This window comes from Ahaetulla prasina, chromosome 7 (assembly GCF_028640845.1).
Source record: "Ahaetulla prasina isolate Xishuangbanna chromosome 7, ASM2864084v1, whole genome shotgun sequence".
Lineage (NCBI taxonomy): Eukaryota > Metazoa > Chordata > Lepidosauria > Squamata > Colubridae > Ahaetulla > Ahaetulla prasina.
In genome coordinates this window covers 77,602,516-77,618,477 of record NC_080545.1, presented here as the reverse complement: position 1 = coordinate 77,618,477, position 15,962 = coordinate 77,602,516, and the positions used below count along the sequence as shown (strand labels likewise).

Here is a 15,962-nt window from a genome sequence, read left to right as displayed (position 1 = left end):
TGGTCGCCACGATGTAAAAAAAGAATGTTGAGATTCTAGAAAGAGTGCAGAGAAGAGCAACAAAGATAATTAGGGGACTGGAGGCTAAAACTAAAGAATGGTTGCTGGAATTGGGTATGTCTAGTTTAATGAAAAGAACGACTAGGGGTGACATGATAGCACTGTTCCAATATCTTAACAGGCTGCCACAAAGAAAAGGGAGCCAAGCTATTCAGCCAAGCACCTGAAGGCAGGACAAGAAGCAATAGGTGGAAACTAAGGAGAGAAAACCTAGAACTAAGGAGAAATTTCCTGATAGTTAAAACAATTTATCAGTGGAATGACTTGCCTCCAGAAGTGAATGCTCCAACACTGGAAGTTTTAAAGAAGAGATTGGACAACCATTTGTTTGAAATTGTATAGGGTTTCCTGCCTGAGCAGGGGGTTGGTCTAGAAGACCTCCAAGGTCCTTTCCAGCTCTGTTATTCTGTACTCAGGTATGCTTTGTCTTGCCAAAAAGGAGACAGCATAGGATGGTTTCTGGGCACTTCATCTTCACTTCACCTATAAGGCATGATTGAAGCAGAACTGGTTTTGGTTCCGCTTCCAGTAGAAAATGGATCAGATACATTAGATGATGCTTCCATCAAAATAAGCAATATTGGGCCATTTGGGCAAACAGACCGATCAGATACAAAGTCCTTCTATGTGTACGTGGGATGGCAAATCTGGATCTGCCTCTGTGTAGTGTTTGATATCCTCTAGAGCTAGTGCCATAACTGCATTGAACCACATTGTGCCTCTGCCTTCAAAGCTATTCCTGTCTTTCTTTTTGCAGACCAGTTTAACGGTGGTCTTCATCATGCCTTTGATAGTGAAAGAAACCAACATGCTCCTTAACCAGAGGCGCTTGCGCAGGTTGGCTGGCTGACTCTCTTCTCTCTTCTGTTCAGTGGATTGCTTTATTTTTTTTTTCCAAGGGGGGAACTTGGCATTTCAGGCCTTTTGCATTCATTTCTTGATTTACATCCACCAAGATCGGACTTGCTGAGAAATGGCCGCCGACACGTTCATCGCTGAAAGGCTGTCATCTGAATCCCATCCGAAGATCATGCTATGGAAACCCACAACTGGGAAAGAGCTGACTGCGCGCTTGGAAGGCTTAGTTGAGTGTAAGAGTGAGAGATGCTTCCTCTTTTGATTTTTACCTCTTTGTTTCCAAGGCTTGTTGATGCGATTATCCAGATCAAATGATAACACGTTGGGCTTGTGTGTGGGAGAAAGGTTTCTTGAAAGCAGAATGTGATTGTGCCTAGAAAAAGCGTTTGTATAGTAAACCCTTGATTTAATGGATAGGGGCCCGGGGAAAGGGGGTGTCTCTTAAAGCTGAATGAGATTGTTCGAGGCCAAAATGTACCCATACATGAAATTATTTTAATAATCATAAGTGTTCGGTGTCGCCTTTACCTACGAAGCCATTGGTAAAAGCATACCTGAAAGTACAAAACATTTACACCCTGTCTTACAAAATATAGTCACCAACTCTTGTAAAAAAGTTCGAGATAGCCACTAACTGACCAGGTAATTATTTATTAACTATTTTTTTTATTAAAAAAAACAAATTATGGATATGCAGCAGCAGAAAACATTGCCCGACCTGACTTGATCCATTGTTTGGGATGGATTCTGACAAAAAATTCAGACAAAAAATCCAGATCCAACTTATTTTGTCCGCTGCATTCGAGATCCATTAAACAGAGGATTTACTATACTTGCTTTCTTCCTATTGTGCTCATTTATTGGTGGCAATCTGGAGGTCTGCCAGATGTTTTAAAACTTTAGGTTCCTTTGTGTCTCCCCATTGGGCTCTGCTGGCTAGGGCTGATGGGAATCGGAGTTCAGCAGAAAGAGGGGAGCCACTTTACCCCTCCTAATGCCAAAGGAAGATAATGTTATTTACAAAGGGAGAAATCCTTCAGATACGTTGTCTTTCCACCCCCACCCCCCCACTTGCAAACCGGAGTGGAATCATCAAGGAAAAAAAAAAAGCTTCGCCAGCTGATAGCTGGTGCCTTTACACAAACCGGCCCTTGTATAATTTCCTTGTACTGTAATAAGTTTGGATCTTTGTGTTGTAATCCAGGCGCCAAAAAAAAAAAAAAAGCTGCCAAACAGATGAAACAGACAGTGCTCTTTGCATTTTTACTTTGGTGAAAAGGAAAGGCATTTCCAACTATTTGGTATCAAAAGAACGTTTCAGAGTAGCCTGGGCCAATCCACTGCTGGTTTTTGCAAGCTTTTTGGTAGCTCCCTAACTACATATATTTTTTTTATTTAAAAAAAAAATATACAACAGGGTACTATTAAAGCAGCTGAAATCCTTGGTGTCCTTATGTAAAAAGAACATTTGTAGGGTGTTTGTTTGATCTCCAAATATTTGTCCTATCCAGATGTTCATGTTAATTTAACCTTCTCTCTCTCTCTCTCTAGCAGAGCAACTGCATTCCGTACTTGATTTTTTATCTTCTCTTAACTGTCTAATATGTGAAAACAAGCTGAGTCTCTGGAGATGTGCAGAGCCAACTATTTTATATGGAGGGGTAGTAATCACAGTTTTACCAGGATCTTTACATTTTTAATATTTTTAAAAAATAGATTTGAGAAAATGGGAATAAAAGGGAATAATTATCATCATTTGAGATTGTTTACTATATCTCCTTTACTGGAGATCACTGTCACTTACAGATAGGCGGAGACCTCTTGATTTCTTTTTAAGGGCTTCACCAAGCCTGAACCTTCTTTCCTTCCTTAAGACCCTATAACTGCAATCTATGATCCTCACCAAAGGCACTCTGTGGGCAGAGCTGGCCATTACATAATGTGCATAGCTACTCCCTGCACCCCACCCCCCAAAAAAGCAAAGTTGCATTGGTTACTTTCTCCCCTTGTCTTTAGCCTCTAGATCAGGGGTATCAAACTTGATTTCATTGAGGGCTGCATCAGGGTTGTGTTTAACCTTAGGGGGCCAGGGTAGGCATGGCTTGGGTGGGCATTGCCAGAGTGTCGGGGGGCACCTGTGGTGGCTCGAGCGCTCTCCCAGCGACAACGCTCCTGAATGCCATTTTCGGCTCCGATGGCCTCCTGCAACCCTCTGCCAGCAAAAATGGAGCTGGGGGGGGGCACATGCAGAGGCACCATGGGCCGGTCCTTTGCTGTTTTCAGGGCAGCCCCGTGGCCCAGATCCAGGGGTGAAATATTCCCAGTTCGCATGATCCGGTAGCGATTGCGGCAGGTGGTTCAGAGAACCGGTAGCGATGGCGGCACGAAGCTCCGCCCACCCACCTGGGTGTTGTTACTTCCTGCTTTTAAAAGGTAAAAAAAAGGCTCTGATGATCGCGCACCACAGCTCTGATCCTCAGAGCCTTTTTTTAACCTTTTAAAAGCATTTTTTTACAACCTATTCGCCCGAGCCAGTAGTAACAAAATGCTTTTAAAAGGTTAAAAAAGGCTCAATCGTAGCCTTTTTTTTAAATAAGGGTAGGGTTGGGGAATCTGTTTTTGCTCCCAGCAGGCTTTCTGTCTTTTGATCCCCAGTCACATGGTTACATAGCCACGCCCACCCAGTCAGATGACACCTCCCCCCCACCCCCCCCAAGCCACACACACAGAACTGGTAGGAAAGAAATTTAGATTTCACCACTGGCCAGATCTAAATACCCTATGGGCCGGATCTGGCCCCCTGACCTTGAGTTTGACACCCATGCTCTAGATCACCTTAATCCAAATTGAGGAATCATCATGCCATGAATAAATGCCTAGAAATATTTGGTATAATGAGGCAATTTGAACTAGAAGATGATCTTGAGAAAGCAAGACTCAAATTTAGGGCTGCACTTTCGAGCACTTGTCTTACATATTAGTGCATGGGTCTGCCTTACAAGTTCAGTGATGTTGAGTTGGATCAGATAGTATCTGTCTTATCCTCATCTTTCTTTAGTACAAGATGCATTTTCACATATTTTGGAAATTTCCAGACAGGAACATATGAACAAGTGCTGTACTCAGTGGTTACCCCAAAATTAAATGCAAAACGTTTTATTTTAAATAGCCCAAATCTTGTAAAATCCATAAAGTGTATAAGATCATGGTCTTTTTTGTTCAAATTATGTAAGATTCTGGGCATTTAAAAAAATATTGTTTTTAGCACCTCTGACGCAGCACTTGTTCTTGGGATAACATCTCCTGCCAGAAAGCTTGCTCATTCTGTTGTAGAGTGTACACTTGTGCAAACTGATGTGCATCAAGCAGTTCAGACCCCAGTTTTTTTTAATGTGGAGTAACTATGGTGTTATCCTGTGTTTATGTATTCCTCAATTGCGTACCCGCAGGCCTTATTCCTTATGCCCCCACTTGAATGTTTAATAAACAGGGCATGCTCTGGATTTCCCACTGTACAGAAGGGATGGATTTTTGCAGCATTATTGCCTGATCTAGCCGGTGACTCTGTAGTTCAAAACAGTGGAAAAAATTGGGCATGTAATCTTCAGCAGAGGCTCAGAGATTATACCGTACTAACTGGGTTCAAACAGCACACTTATCTAGATTCAAACATGTCTGCGAACGATGAAAGCATCCCGATGTTACCCTTTTTCTGAAAGTTCACTGTGCCATTGCCTGCATGCAGCTGAAACTTCATTTTTCTGAGTCAATATGTTGTACAAACATAGCCCTTTAAGTTAGCTCACAGTTCAGTATATTGTGGGAACTCAGAAAACTGGTTAATTTAAAAATGAAGTAAAGGTTTTTTTTAATACAAATCCCGCCAAGAACTGAAAATCAGATTAAAACCACAAAATGAGTTTCTTTAGGGTGCTGGGATCCTCAACTCAGTGTTCAAAAACTGCTTTTTAACCTGCTGACTTCAATGTCATCTTGACCCTAAATTTCTAATGTTTCGTTGTTATTGAGATTGAGATAAAAAGAACACTAAGCGAGTTGTGAATTTGAGGGGAAGAAATTCTTGTTTTTGTTTTTTTTAAAAAATATTTTATATGTGCTTAATGGTTTCTTTTTTAAAAAATGTATATGTTCATGTAGATTTTTAAAATCACATTGTGGCTGCTGTAAGTGAAAATTTTTGATAATTTAAGAGCCTTTTAATTGTGTTGGTTTACTGTTTCGTGTGTTCTTTTCCTGTCATGCTGCTCTATTCCACTGTTCACAATACACAATAGCCTAATTTATGAGCATTAAAAAAAACAAACCAGTTCCCAACATCTTTACTTTTAAATTAGAAATCTACTCCAAGAGCAGAAAAAAAAATTACGGTAAAAACAAATTTTACTTTCCTTTTTTTCTTTCTTGCTCTTTTCTACTAAGTTGTGGCATCAACTCTTTCGTGGTTTACCTTGAAAAGAGACCGGCCCACAACTGTGGACTTTCATTTTTTTAATCATTAAAAGTACTTCCTTAAAAATTATGCTTAAATGATTTGAATTAAGCACCAAAGCATGGTATTGAACTCTAGCCCTGCCCTAGTTAAAGCAGCTTTTCCGGATTCGGGGACATAATCACTTTTCTCACTTCTGGTTGGCTTGATGGGAGGCAGCCAGAAAGACCACCCTTCCTGCATATTTTTACCATGAGAGAAGAACAGGAAACTTTATAATCACATCCTTGAATCGAAATGTGAGAGCTCAGTCTATGGATTTCTTGGCTGACTGAAAGTGAAGACGGGCCAACACTCTGAAGCAGCAATCACCCGATCGGGCACCTTTGAACTGTTAGACTATGTCTCCCATTGTCTCCAGCCAGCATAGCTGAAAGTTATGTGAGCTGCAGTTCAATACATAACAGTATGGAAGGTTCCAGGTTTGCCAAAGTCTGTTCCAGGGTATGGTAGAATTGGTTATAATGCAGATTGCCTTCGTCTGAAATACTGTTATGTGCATGGAATGGCAACTCCTGTATGTTCAAACCATTTCTACTACATTGGGAATGCTTGTTTGCCTTTTGCCTGGGTAGCTGTTAACGTTAATAGAAATTGTTCAACTTAGCAAACACAATAAAAACATATACAGAATTTTCTTTGCAAAGAGCCAATTTCGCTGCCTGGAATCATGTGTTTGAGATGGGCAGCCAGAATGAATGAATGAATGAATGAAAAAAAAATAAAGGCTGTCAGTAACAAATTCTTCATGGGGTGCTATGAAATATTCTGTACTTGGTAATACTTTCTCTTTCTATTGTATATATTTCCACTTAAATTCTCTGTGAAAGTAAGTAGGGGAAAAAGACATGCTGTCAACTGTCCAATTGAGTTTGATTTTATTAAATTATTTTTGGCAACAGAAAGATTCTGTACATGCTTTTTATTTTTGACTTATAATGAATGTTGCTTTTCCTCATCTCGGGAGTTGTATTAGGTTGACTATAAAGCAAAGCCAGTAGTGGGCTGTTGCCAGTTCGGACCGGTTCTAGTGAACCGGTAGTTCCAATCCTCAACTGGCCCCGCCCACCCGCTCCTGTCCTATCCTGTCCTGTATTTGCTTTCTGGCTCAGCTGATTCGCGTGGCACAGCTGATTTCCACGCCTCCACTGCCCTACTGACCGAGGCTGCCTTAGAAGGTAAGCAGCTGAGCTTCAAATTGCTGTATTTTGAATGCTGTGTGCAAGTGCGTTAGGCGCGCACGCATGCAAAGCACATGCTCACAGAACCGGTTGTTAAACCAGTTGCAGCCCACCACTGAGCAAAGCATATTTTAAAAGTTGTAAAAGATCACTTTCCATAAATAGACATTTTTCTACCCAAGGTGGGTGAGAGATTGGAATCATTCTATGTAATAGTTTCTGCTCAGTGCCCCTAAAGATCGAAGGAGTGTAGAAATGTATTAAAAAGAGGGTATCTGAGGAGATGATCAGGAACTAAAAATTAAGTCCTATGAAGAGACATGGAAGGAACTGGGTATATATATAATCTTGGGGAAAGATGACCCACAGGGACATGATAACACTCCTCAGATATCAGAGACTCAGAAAGAAGGAGCTCAAAATCATTTTTTTTCTCCCCCTAGACCAGCGGTCATCAACTGGTGGTCCATGGACCACTGATGGTCCGTGAGAAAATTTTGGTGGTCCGCAGAAAATTTATTTGCATTTTTTATATTGCACTAAATCAGAGGTCCTCAAACTATGGCCCCTGGGCTGGATACGTGCAATGAACGTTTGTGTTGCTGCACATTTGGAGTCTTTTTGTGTGGGTTGGAGGGGGGCAGAAATTCTGACTTGGGGTCTGCTTCAGCCTCCTGGTGCAGTGTTTTGGGCGAAGGCTGGAGGGAAGTGCCGCTGATGGTGAAGAGCCGGAGGGCCTTGTTCCAATGGGACTGCATCATGACCTGGAAGTGGCTGACCATCTCAGCCCGCTGAGCTTCCAGGCACCAGTACCTGGCTTTGCATTCCCGCAGGTCTTCCCTCTGCTTGGAAAGCCTATGCTCATAGTCCGCAGTGAGGTGCTTCTGCTGAGCTTCCTTCTCAGTCAGATCCAATTAGAACTGAGCCAGCTATTTTGCCAACTCTTTCTCGTGGTGGCTGCTTAGCGCCAACAATTGCTTCCTGTTGGGGCCCTAAGGAGCCTGGGCAGGGAAGCGAGGAGTGGCTGGGAGGGGAGGGGTGAGTATAAGCCGGCGAGGCAGCCCTCGACGTGAGTGACATTGAGTTGGTCACACCCACCCAGTCACATGACCACCTATCCATGCCCACCCAGCCAGTAATTAGGCAGATCATATTAGTGGTCTGCAGGATTTAAAACTATGAATTTGGTGGTCCCTGAGTTCCGAAAGGTTGGTGACCCCTGCTCTAGAATGCAGGATATAGAAGAATGGATTTAAGTTACAGGAAGCCAAACACCAACGGAAAGCCAGTATCTTATCTGTGGGAAGTTTTTATTTAGACTTTTTTTTTGTTTAACTGAGCAAATACTTGGATTCAATTGCCCCTTTTAGCTTTATGATTATAAGGAGGTAATGTCCCTGACCACAGAGAATAATCCATTTTTCAACATTCCTACTTTTTTTTTATTGCTGTAGCAATCAAAGAGGAGGAGGAAGAGGAACAGAATGATGATTTCTATTTACAGTGTTGCTTATCTAATCTTGCATTTAAGGAACCTTTCATCTACAGAACTGCCAAATGTAATTCCCCATCTGTTCCTCTGACAATCTACTGGCAGCCCGTGAAATATAGTACGAAAAGAGGACGAATCTTCTCACCTCCCCCCACCCCTCTGGTGGAACCCCTTTCCTTTTCACCTGCTAATGGGAGAAGTTGATCTCATTGGTGGGTCTTGAAGAACATCAGATGTTCTTTTTCACTGCAACTATATTATACATCTGATAATACACTTCTTTGTAGAGCTTAATCCAGATGAGTTCAGAACACCAGAACAAAGAGTAAGGTAAAGGTTCCCTTTGCACATATGTGCTAGTCATTCCTGACTCTAGGGGGCGGTGCTCATCTCTGTTTCAAAGCCAAAGAAACAGCGCTGTCCAAAGACGTGTCCGTGGTCATGTGGCCGGCATAACTAAACGGCATAACTAAACGCCAAAGGCGCACTGAAGGCTGTTACCTTCCCACCAAAGGTGGTCCCTATTTTTCTACTTGCATTTTTTACGTGCTTTTGAACTGCTAGGTTGGCAGAAGCTGGGACAAGTAATGGGAGCTCACCCCGTTACGCGGCACTAGGGATTTGAACCGTTGAACTGCCAACCTTTTGATCGACAAGCTCAGCTTCTTAGCCACTGAGCCACTGGAACAAAAAGTACAAGGCTCTTATTAAATAATAAGCATAATGCTCACCAATGTTCAGTCATCTACAAAGGGGTGATCTTGGCCAGTCGTTACCCTTTATACTACTATACTTCACAGAATTATTGTAAAGGATGAAAAATGAACAGCAATGGGAGCTGTTAGAGCAAGGATGGGGAAGCCTGTTCAGTTTTCCAAGCACAGTAAAATGTGCTGGGATTAAAGAAAGACAGGCCACACTCTTTCCCTCCTGAATATTACTTGTTCTCATATGCATCACACTCGGTTCCTTTCTCATAATCATCATCAGATCAGTGAAAGGGAACAATGAAATTGATTTGCTGTAAAAAAAATGTAGAGGACCAGGATATTTACAGGACCTTCTACTGCCATCTTCTATCTCCCAGCGACTGGTGCGTTCTCACAGAGAGGGACTCCTTAGGGTGCCGTCAGCCAAGCAATGTCGACTGGCGGCCCCCAGGGGGAGGGCCTTCTCTGTGGGGGCTCCCACCCTGTGGAACGAACTTCCCCCTGGACTTCGTCAACTATCTGACCTTCGGACCTTTCGCCGCGAACTTAAAACCTATTTATTCCGTTTAGCTGGACTGGCTTGATTTTAAAAATTTTAATTTGCTTTTATGGGTTTTAAATTTTTGTAAACTTTATAGGGTGTTATTGTATTTTAAATTTTTGGCCAATTGAATAAGTTTTTTAAGGGGTTGTTCTTAATATTATATGTACTGTTCTTTTTGTATTTTATTCTGGCTGTGCACCGCCCTGAGTCCTTCGGGAGAAGGGCGGTATACAAATTAAAATATTATTATTATTATTATATTATTATGGTTGCTCAGTGGCTAAGACACTGAGCTTGTCGATCGAAAGGTCGGCAGTTCAGCGGTTCGAATCCCTAGTACCACGTAATGGGGTGACCTCCCGTTACTTGTCCCAGCTTCTGCCAACCTAGCAGTTCGAAAGCATGTAAAAAATGCAAGTAGAAAAATAGGGACCACCTTTGGTGGGAAGGTAACAGCGTTCCGTGCGCCTTTGGCGTTTAGTCATGCTGGCCACATGACCATGGAGACATCTTTGGACAGCCCTGGCTCTTTGGCTTTGAAACTGAAATGAGCACTGCCCCCTAAAGTCGGGAACAACTAGCACATATGTGCGAGGGTAACCTTTACCTTTTTTTTTAAAAAAAAATGAGGCTTTCAAGCAGTCACTGGGACACTGTGAGATCAGTTTCAGCTCTTCCCAGTAATTTTCAACAAGGTTAGAAAAAAGGAAGGAAGAAAAAGATATAACCCTTGCCTTTCATCCTTTTCCTAGCAAGACGCTTGTAGGTTATTCATTTTAATCCAGTGATTTAAAGCAAAGTCACTAGAACAGGAATGGGAAGCCTTTTCGTCTCTCTCTCTCTCTCCACAATCACCAAAGGTTTCTTGATGCTACTTCTTTGGCAATAGGAAGGCAGGCTCTGAGCAATTGCCAATAGGAAAAGAAAACAGAGATCTACCTTTCAGTGCTCTTGAGACAAAGGATAGCATGCAGCTGTGGATCACTGGTCTTAGAAGAAACAAGGGAGACTAAGGGATAAAATTAAATAATCTGGTGGAGTGGAGTAACTTTGACAGAGCCTGTTATGTTTCCTTCTGCTCTAAGCTCTTCCTCAACATACGTTATTTAACCTGGATCCTTCTGGATCCAACAAGAAATGACATTGATTCCGATCGTAGATAAAATACCTTCATATTGTAAATCCATCAACATTTATTAGAAAATATTTGATTGTTAGGAAAACCTGGCATAGAATTGGACCAGGGAATAATGTAACTAGGAATATTATCACAAGAGCAAATTCTTAGCCAGAGTTTACTTTTGTTCCATCTCCTAGATATTTTGAATGACAAGACGTACTACACTGCAGATTGAAGAAGCTCCAATTTGACCTTGGCATAGATGAAAATATTTATTTCAAACTGTTAATGGGTAATAAAAGATCCTTTCTCTTTCCATTACCAGCTTAGGCCATCTGTGTTAGAGGAAAAGAAAAGTAGAGAAATATATGCTTACTGATGGAATGATTGAGTTTGCACGTTATAAGCCATGCTTTGCTTAATCGTTGTTTGTTGAATAAACCACAATTGGCTAGATTTATACCACACTTTAAGCTGAAACCAAGCAAACCACATTGTGGTTTATCATACAGAATCTTTTGGTCATATCTATACTTCATCTCTGCACTGATTTTATGTCTGGATAGCCACAAAAGATTCCAGAGCAAAATCTGAACATTTCAGCAAGATATATGATAAATTTCAGAATTCTTTGTGCATTTATATTTTGTAATCCCTAATTTATTAACACTAGTTTCAAACTGCATTTCTACAAAACACTTTTGGGGATTTTCAGTTAAAAAACAAGGCTACAAACAATGTAAACCATCCTCCAAAGGTTTGGGAACTACAATTCCCAGAATTCCTACTACTGTAGCAAATTTACTGATCTGGACTTTTAGTTCTAATCCCTGTGCAGAATATCAAGTTGGTGAAGACTGCCTTAAATTTCAAATACCAAGTATGGGAAGGAAGGGAGAAGAAAATACATTCAGGTATTCTTTGACTCTTTTTACATAATGAGTATTTTGAAAAATTAACACAGAAGGTGGTTTGTGGGTAGGAAGAATGGCCATTAATGGTCAATAAATTCAACTTGGCTGGAGTTACCAAACAGAAAGTTGTTGAATCCATATCATTTTCAAGAGCGATGGTTTCTATCTCAATTGTGTCTTTCTGTTTCTGCCAAAATGTGGAAGTCATCATTGCTTCATTTCAGTCTCCACCTTTTGGATTTCAACATAGTATAAAGCCTCTGGAATTAGCTGTAGTTAGATAATTAAGCTTTGCATTAAGCTTACAGAGTATGACTTACACATTAGAGAGAAATAGATGCCTTGTAATGCATAGCCGAAAGTTCCTTTGCAAATGGAGATTTTGTAGACGTGGGCTCTACAATTTTTGGAATTAGCCCTGGTCTCTTCCTTTCATCCATTCATTGGTGCTTTGGGTTTGGTACAATATAATTATTCTTTTTGAATAGGATAACAAACAGGAGACAAGATGAAATTTGCTATAGTTTGCAGAAAAAACTGTTGTGTTTCTGGGAGGAATAAATGTTGAGTAATGTTTGCTAACATACATAGTTAGCTTAACACAGAGTCTGATACTCTGAGGCAGTATTTTTCAACCTTGGCAACTTTAAGATATTTGGACTCTTAACTCCTAGAATTCCCCAGCCAGCATGGGAATTGAAGTTCACACGTCTTAAAGTTGTCAAAACTGAGAAACTCTACTGTAATGGCTCATCCAGGCAGCTGGTTTAACATGCTTTCCTCCAGTGAGAGGAAAATATGCTACCATACTGTACATTGCTTTGCCCTGACAGATGGCCTCTATTCTGCATCAATACTGTGTTGCCGTTCAAGATGCCCAAGTAATAGGTTAATTCTAAACCTGTATGTAGCATTGTTTGGGAATGCAGTGAACACATGTCAACCTATCTCCCAGCATGCCAGTTGGAGAGCCTGGTGGAGCAGAGGATGGGCACAGGATGAAATGATAAATACAGGGAGAATACCAGCTGGACTCTCTCCTGCTTCAACCTGTAGGGTGCCATTTTTGACAGATTGTCAAAGATTTTCAGGCCACATTATTATAAAGACCAATGTCCATCAGTGCTCACGCTGCAGAAAACAAGGGTGATCAGCAAAGAGTGATCTCACTGATGACCGTGCTGGCATTCTTCATCCTAATATTGCCACTCTGTTCTCTTTCAGCTCTATGGTAAGGAAGCCAGGGGTTGGTTACCATAGAGGTTGAAGGGGGAAAGACCATTGGAGAGAGAGGTAAGTAGGGGAAAAAAACTACAGAAGCCATCTCCCCCCACCTCCACTCCAGGTAATACAGATAGCCAGATATAGTTCATGGAAACCACAGATGATATATAATTGTGATTAGTAACTGACTGACTGTGCAGACAATCTTGTTTTTGAAAACAGATTTTAACATGCCTTGTGAAAATAGCCTGATGCTATGTTTCACAAGAGTGATGAATGTGAAGTTGTCCCCATTTCTTATCAGGACTAATCCTGTGTTTCTTCCAAATACCATTAAATCAATGGCATTTGAGGAAAAAAAAATCAATGATGATTGCAAGAAGAAAAGAATAACTCACTTTGAATTGTTAATTGTGATATTGTCGCAAAACAAGCTGAGCTAAACTGTGATCAAACTGCTTAGAAACATAGGTTACTCTCAGAATATCAGTATGATGTTGCAAGAACCAAGCTGCCTGGAGTCTGACCCTGCTTAGTGTTGACCATTTCAAAGTCTCTGTTAACACAGTGCTTTTGTTTTGCCTAAAACATTCATCGGCTGGTTGGCAATGTCAACCTGACCCAAACTGCTGTAGCATTGTCAGTAAAATTGTTGTTTCACAAGCAGTCGTTGGTGCCAAATTCTTAGAAAATGCCTTAAAAGGCACAACAGAACTGTTGTGATTTGGAATGAAAGGCAGCAGACAAAGCCATGGTTCATTTAATAAGCCACCATCAACTAATTGCGCACAACATGCTAAGCCATAACCTGTGAATTAGAAAATATAATGGTTGGTTTTGCAGAACATGAAAACTAATATGCCAGGCTTGTTAGGATATCGTTGCATTCTGTTTGTTCAGCTCCAGCTCCATATTTTGATGTTGCATTCCTGGATCTTTGGGACTTTATTTCTTCCTCACACACTCTGCTGTTGCTGAGCTGCTATCTAAATTTTGGTGCTTCTGTCTCTCTCTTTTTTAAATCTTTGGAAGAATGTTTTCTTGTCACTATGGAATGTCTTGGTATTTGTTGCTTGGACTTGCTTCTCTTTGCTCCTTGGACGCCTACCAGGCAATCCTACCACATCTGAGGAAGCCAGATTTTATTTTAAGCATTGTTTCACAGAATCTTATTCATTCTATGTTCCTTAACCTAGATTGGAGAGTTTGTGCTCCACTGATTAGAAAACCCAAGAACAGAGCAACCAAACACAGTAATGAGTGCAAGATGGAGGACCATCAGTGGTGAGTTGCCTCCGGTTTGGTCCGTTTTTTGCAAACCGGTAGTTAAACCCAGGCAGGTTCCGCCCACCCACCCGGATGTCATCATAGACTATCTGCGCATGTGCAGAAGCTCAGCACGAGCGCAAGTGAAGCGAGCACATGCGTGTGATCCCATTGCAAACTGGTAGTAAAGGTAAGTAGAACCCACCCCTGAGGACCGTGACATGAATTCTCAAGTTACAACTATCATTGGGACAGGCACTGCCATCACTAGGTGATTCAGTTGTAAGGGGTGATGTTGTGTGACCTCATTGCTTTGTGACAACAATCCAAGTTGGTTGGTTGTCATCATAACTCAAGGTATACAGGTTGTTAAGCAGGAAGTGGAGGGAGTCCCAGGTAAAGTGTATGGGGTGCTTCGAGGAGTGTGGGAGAGGCCTTAAGAGGCCTAGCACTGAGTGCTCGCAACTTGGGGGGAGGATACTGCAGTGGGGTACACAAGATGGATGTGAGTACAGGGGAACTGGGGAAAGGGGGAGGTGAAGGTGTGTGTGCGTAAGTAAAATGAGCCAGAGTAAGATGTGTGTGTGTGTAGGGGGGTGTTAGTGTGTGAGTCCAGAGAGGCCAATGAAAGAAGACAAAGGATGTGTGTCAGTGAAGAAAGGTTGGTGGGGAAGACTTAGTCAACTTGCAATTTTCCCTGGCAGCTTCCCCACTGACATTGGTTGTGGGAATTTGGTAGGAAAAGCCGTAAATGGTGATCACATGACCACAGGTAGTTGGGTAATAACTTTGGTTGCCAAGTGCCCTAATTTTGTCCTCATGACTGCAGGGGCAGTGCAATGGCTAGAAGTCCAAACACAAGTCGTAACATCCCTTCGTTCAGTGCCATTGTAACTTTGAGCAGCTGTTGAAAAAATCTTTGTAACTCAAGGACTACCCGAATGACGGTCATTGGGAAAGATAGCATCAGGAGGGGCTTTTCTGAGTGCCTCCACTTCCTTTGCACTCCATATTTGTTCATTTCTGTGGCTCAAATTGGCACTGGGGTTCAGATAAGTGATCATAGAAGTTGAGTATATTAGGGAAAAGTGTGTATAAAAAGGAATACAGTTGAAAATACAGGAAGAACAATGCATGCAACAGAAACAGCAATAGTTAGAAGGGTACTAAGAATAATGATTTGTATGCTGTTTTTCCTCCAGCTTCCACCTCTTTGATTTTATTTATAAATGAAACCGGGCCAAAACTGTCTTATGGCTGGGAAGAAAAATATGTCAGATTCACTTATCCCTTTAGTGGAGCACTATAATATCCAAAGTGGCTGCAGCTGTTGGATTTTTTTTCTTTTTTTGGTAGAAGTGTTTAAACAGTGCTTAGAGATAAATAAATTGAAGACGGTGAGGTTCATCTTGGAATAGCAGCCTGAGGATTCTGCTTCACTCCTTTGTCTCTTTTGACTTCCCGAGTTTTTCATGGCAGGATCATGAAAATTACTAATTCACTCTATCCCGCAAATGAAAAAGGCTGGGCCAGGATTGCAGGATGCGCTCAAACAAAAAAGAATTGGCTTGTCTCCAAAGCAGCCCTGGGGAAAAAAAAGTCTTTAATCTAGAACCTAAAAATACCAAACGTTGCTACTTACTGTACCTGAACATTTTGCAAATGTTAGTAGCTTTATATATTTGCACTCTGAATATCTTTTTCTAGTATTAAGGCTGAATTTAGAGCAAGGCAGATTTAGCTTTTACAGACTGCGGTCCTTTAATATTTGCATGTCTTCAAATCTGAAATCTTCCTTTGTGAAACTGCTCTTGGGAAAGCACCCATATATATAAGAAGGCAATCACATTGGGTTCCTAATTTATGCACTGAAGATGCAACAAACATACTTTGTTTTGTAATGCTTTTGATTTTCTGCCAGAACAAACTAGGAAATAAACAATGAATGCAAATTTAGGTATGGATTAGTGAGATAAGAAGAAAAAGGGGAGGAGCTATTTTTTATGGCTGGGATTGCAAACATGAAATGATCAAAGGTTGCCTTTGAGAAATAAGCAATTAAATTTCAATTCTAAAGTCCAGT

General features: G+C 41.3%; 1 protein-coding gene across 2 annotated transcripts in view; it reads left to right on the top strand.

Moving 5' to 3' along the window:
• The window catches only part of SLC37A3 (solute carrier family 37 member 3), a 41,464-nt gene extending 35,131 nt beyond the window's left edge, over nt 1-6,333 (top strand). For both annotated transcript variants that reach the window (XM_058191250.1, XM_058191251.1), the window contains exons 15-16: nt 818-897; nt 1,017-6,333. In XM_058191250.1, the coding sequence (XP_058047233.1) occupies nt 818-897; nt 1,017-1,059 (123 nt within the window). In that variant the 3' untranslated portion in view covers nt 1,060-6,333. The remainder of the gene's footprint in view (nt 1-817; nt 898-1,016) is intronic.
• The last annotated feature ends 9,629 nt before the right edge of the window (nt 6,334-15,962 follow it).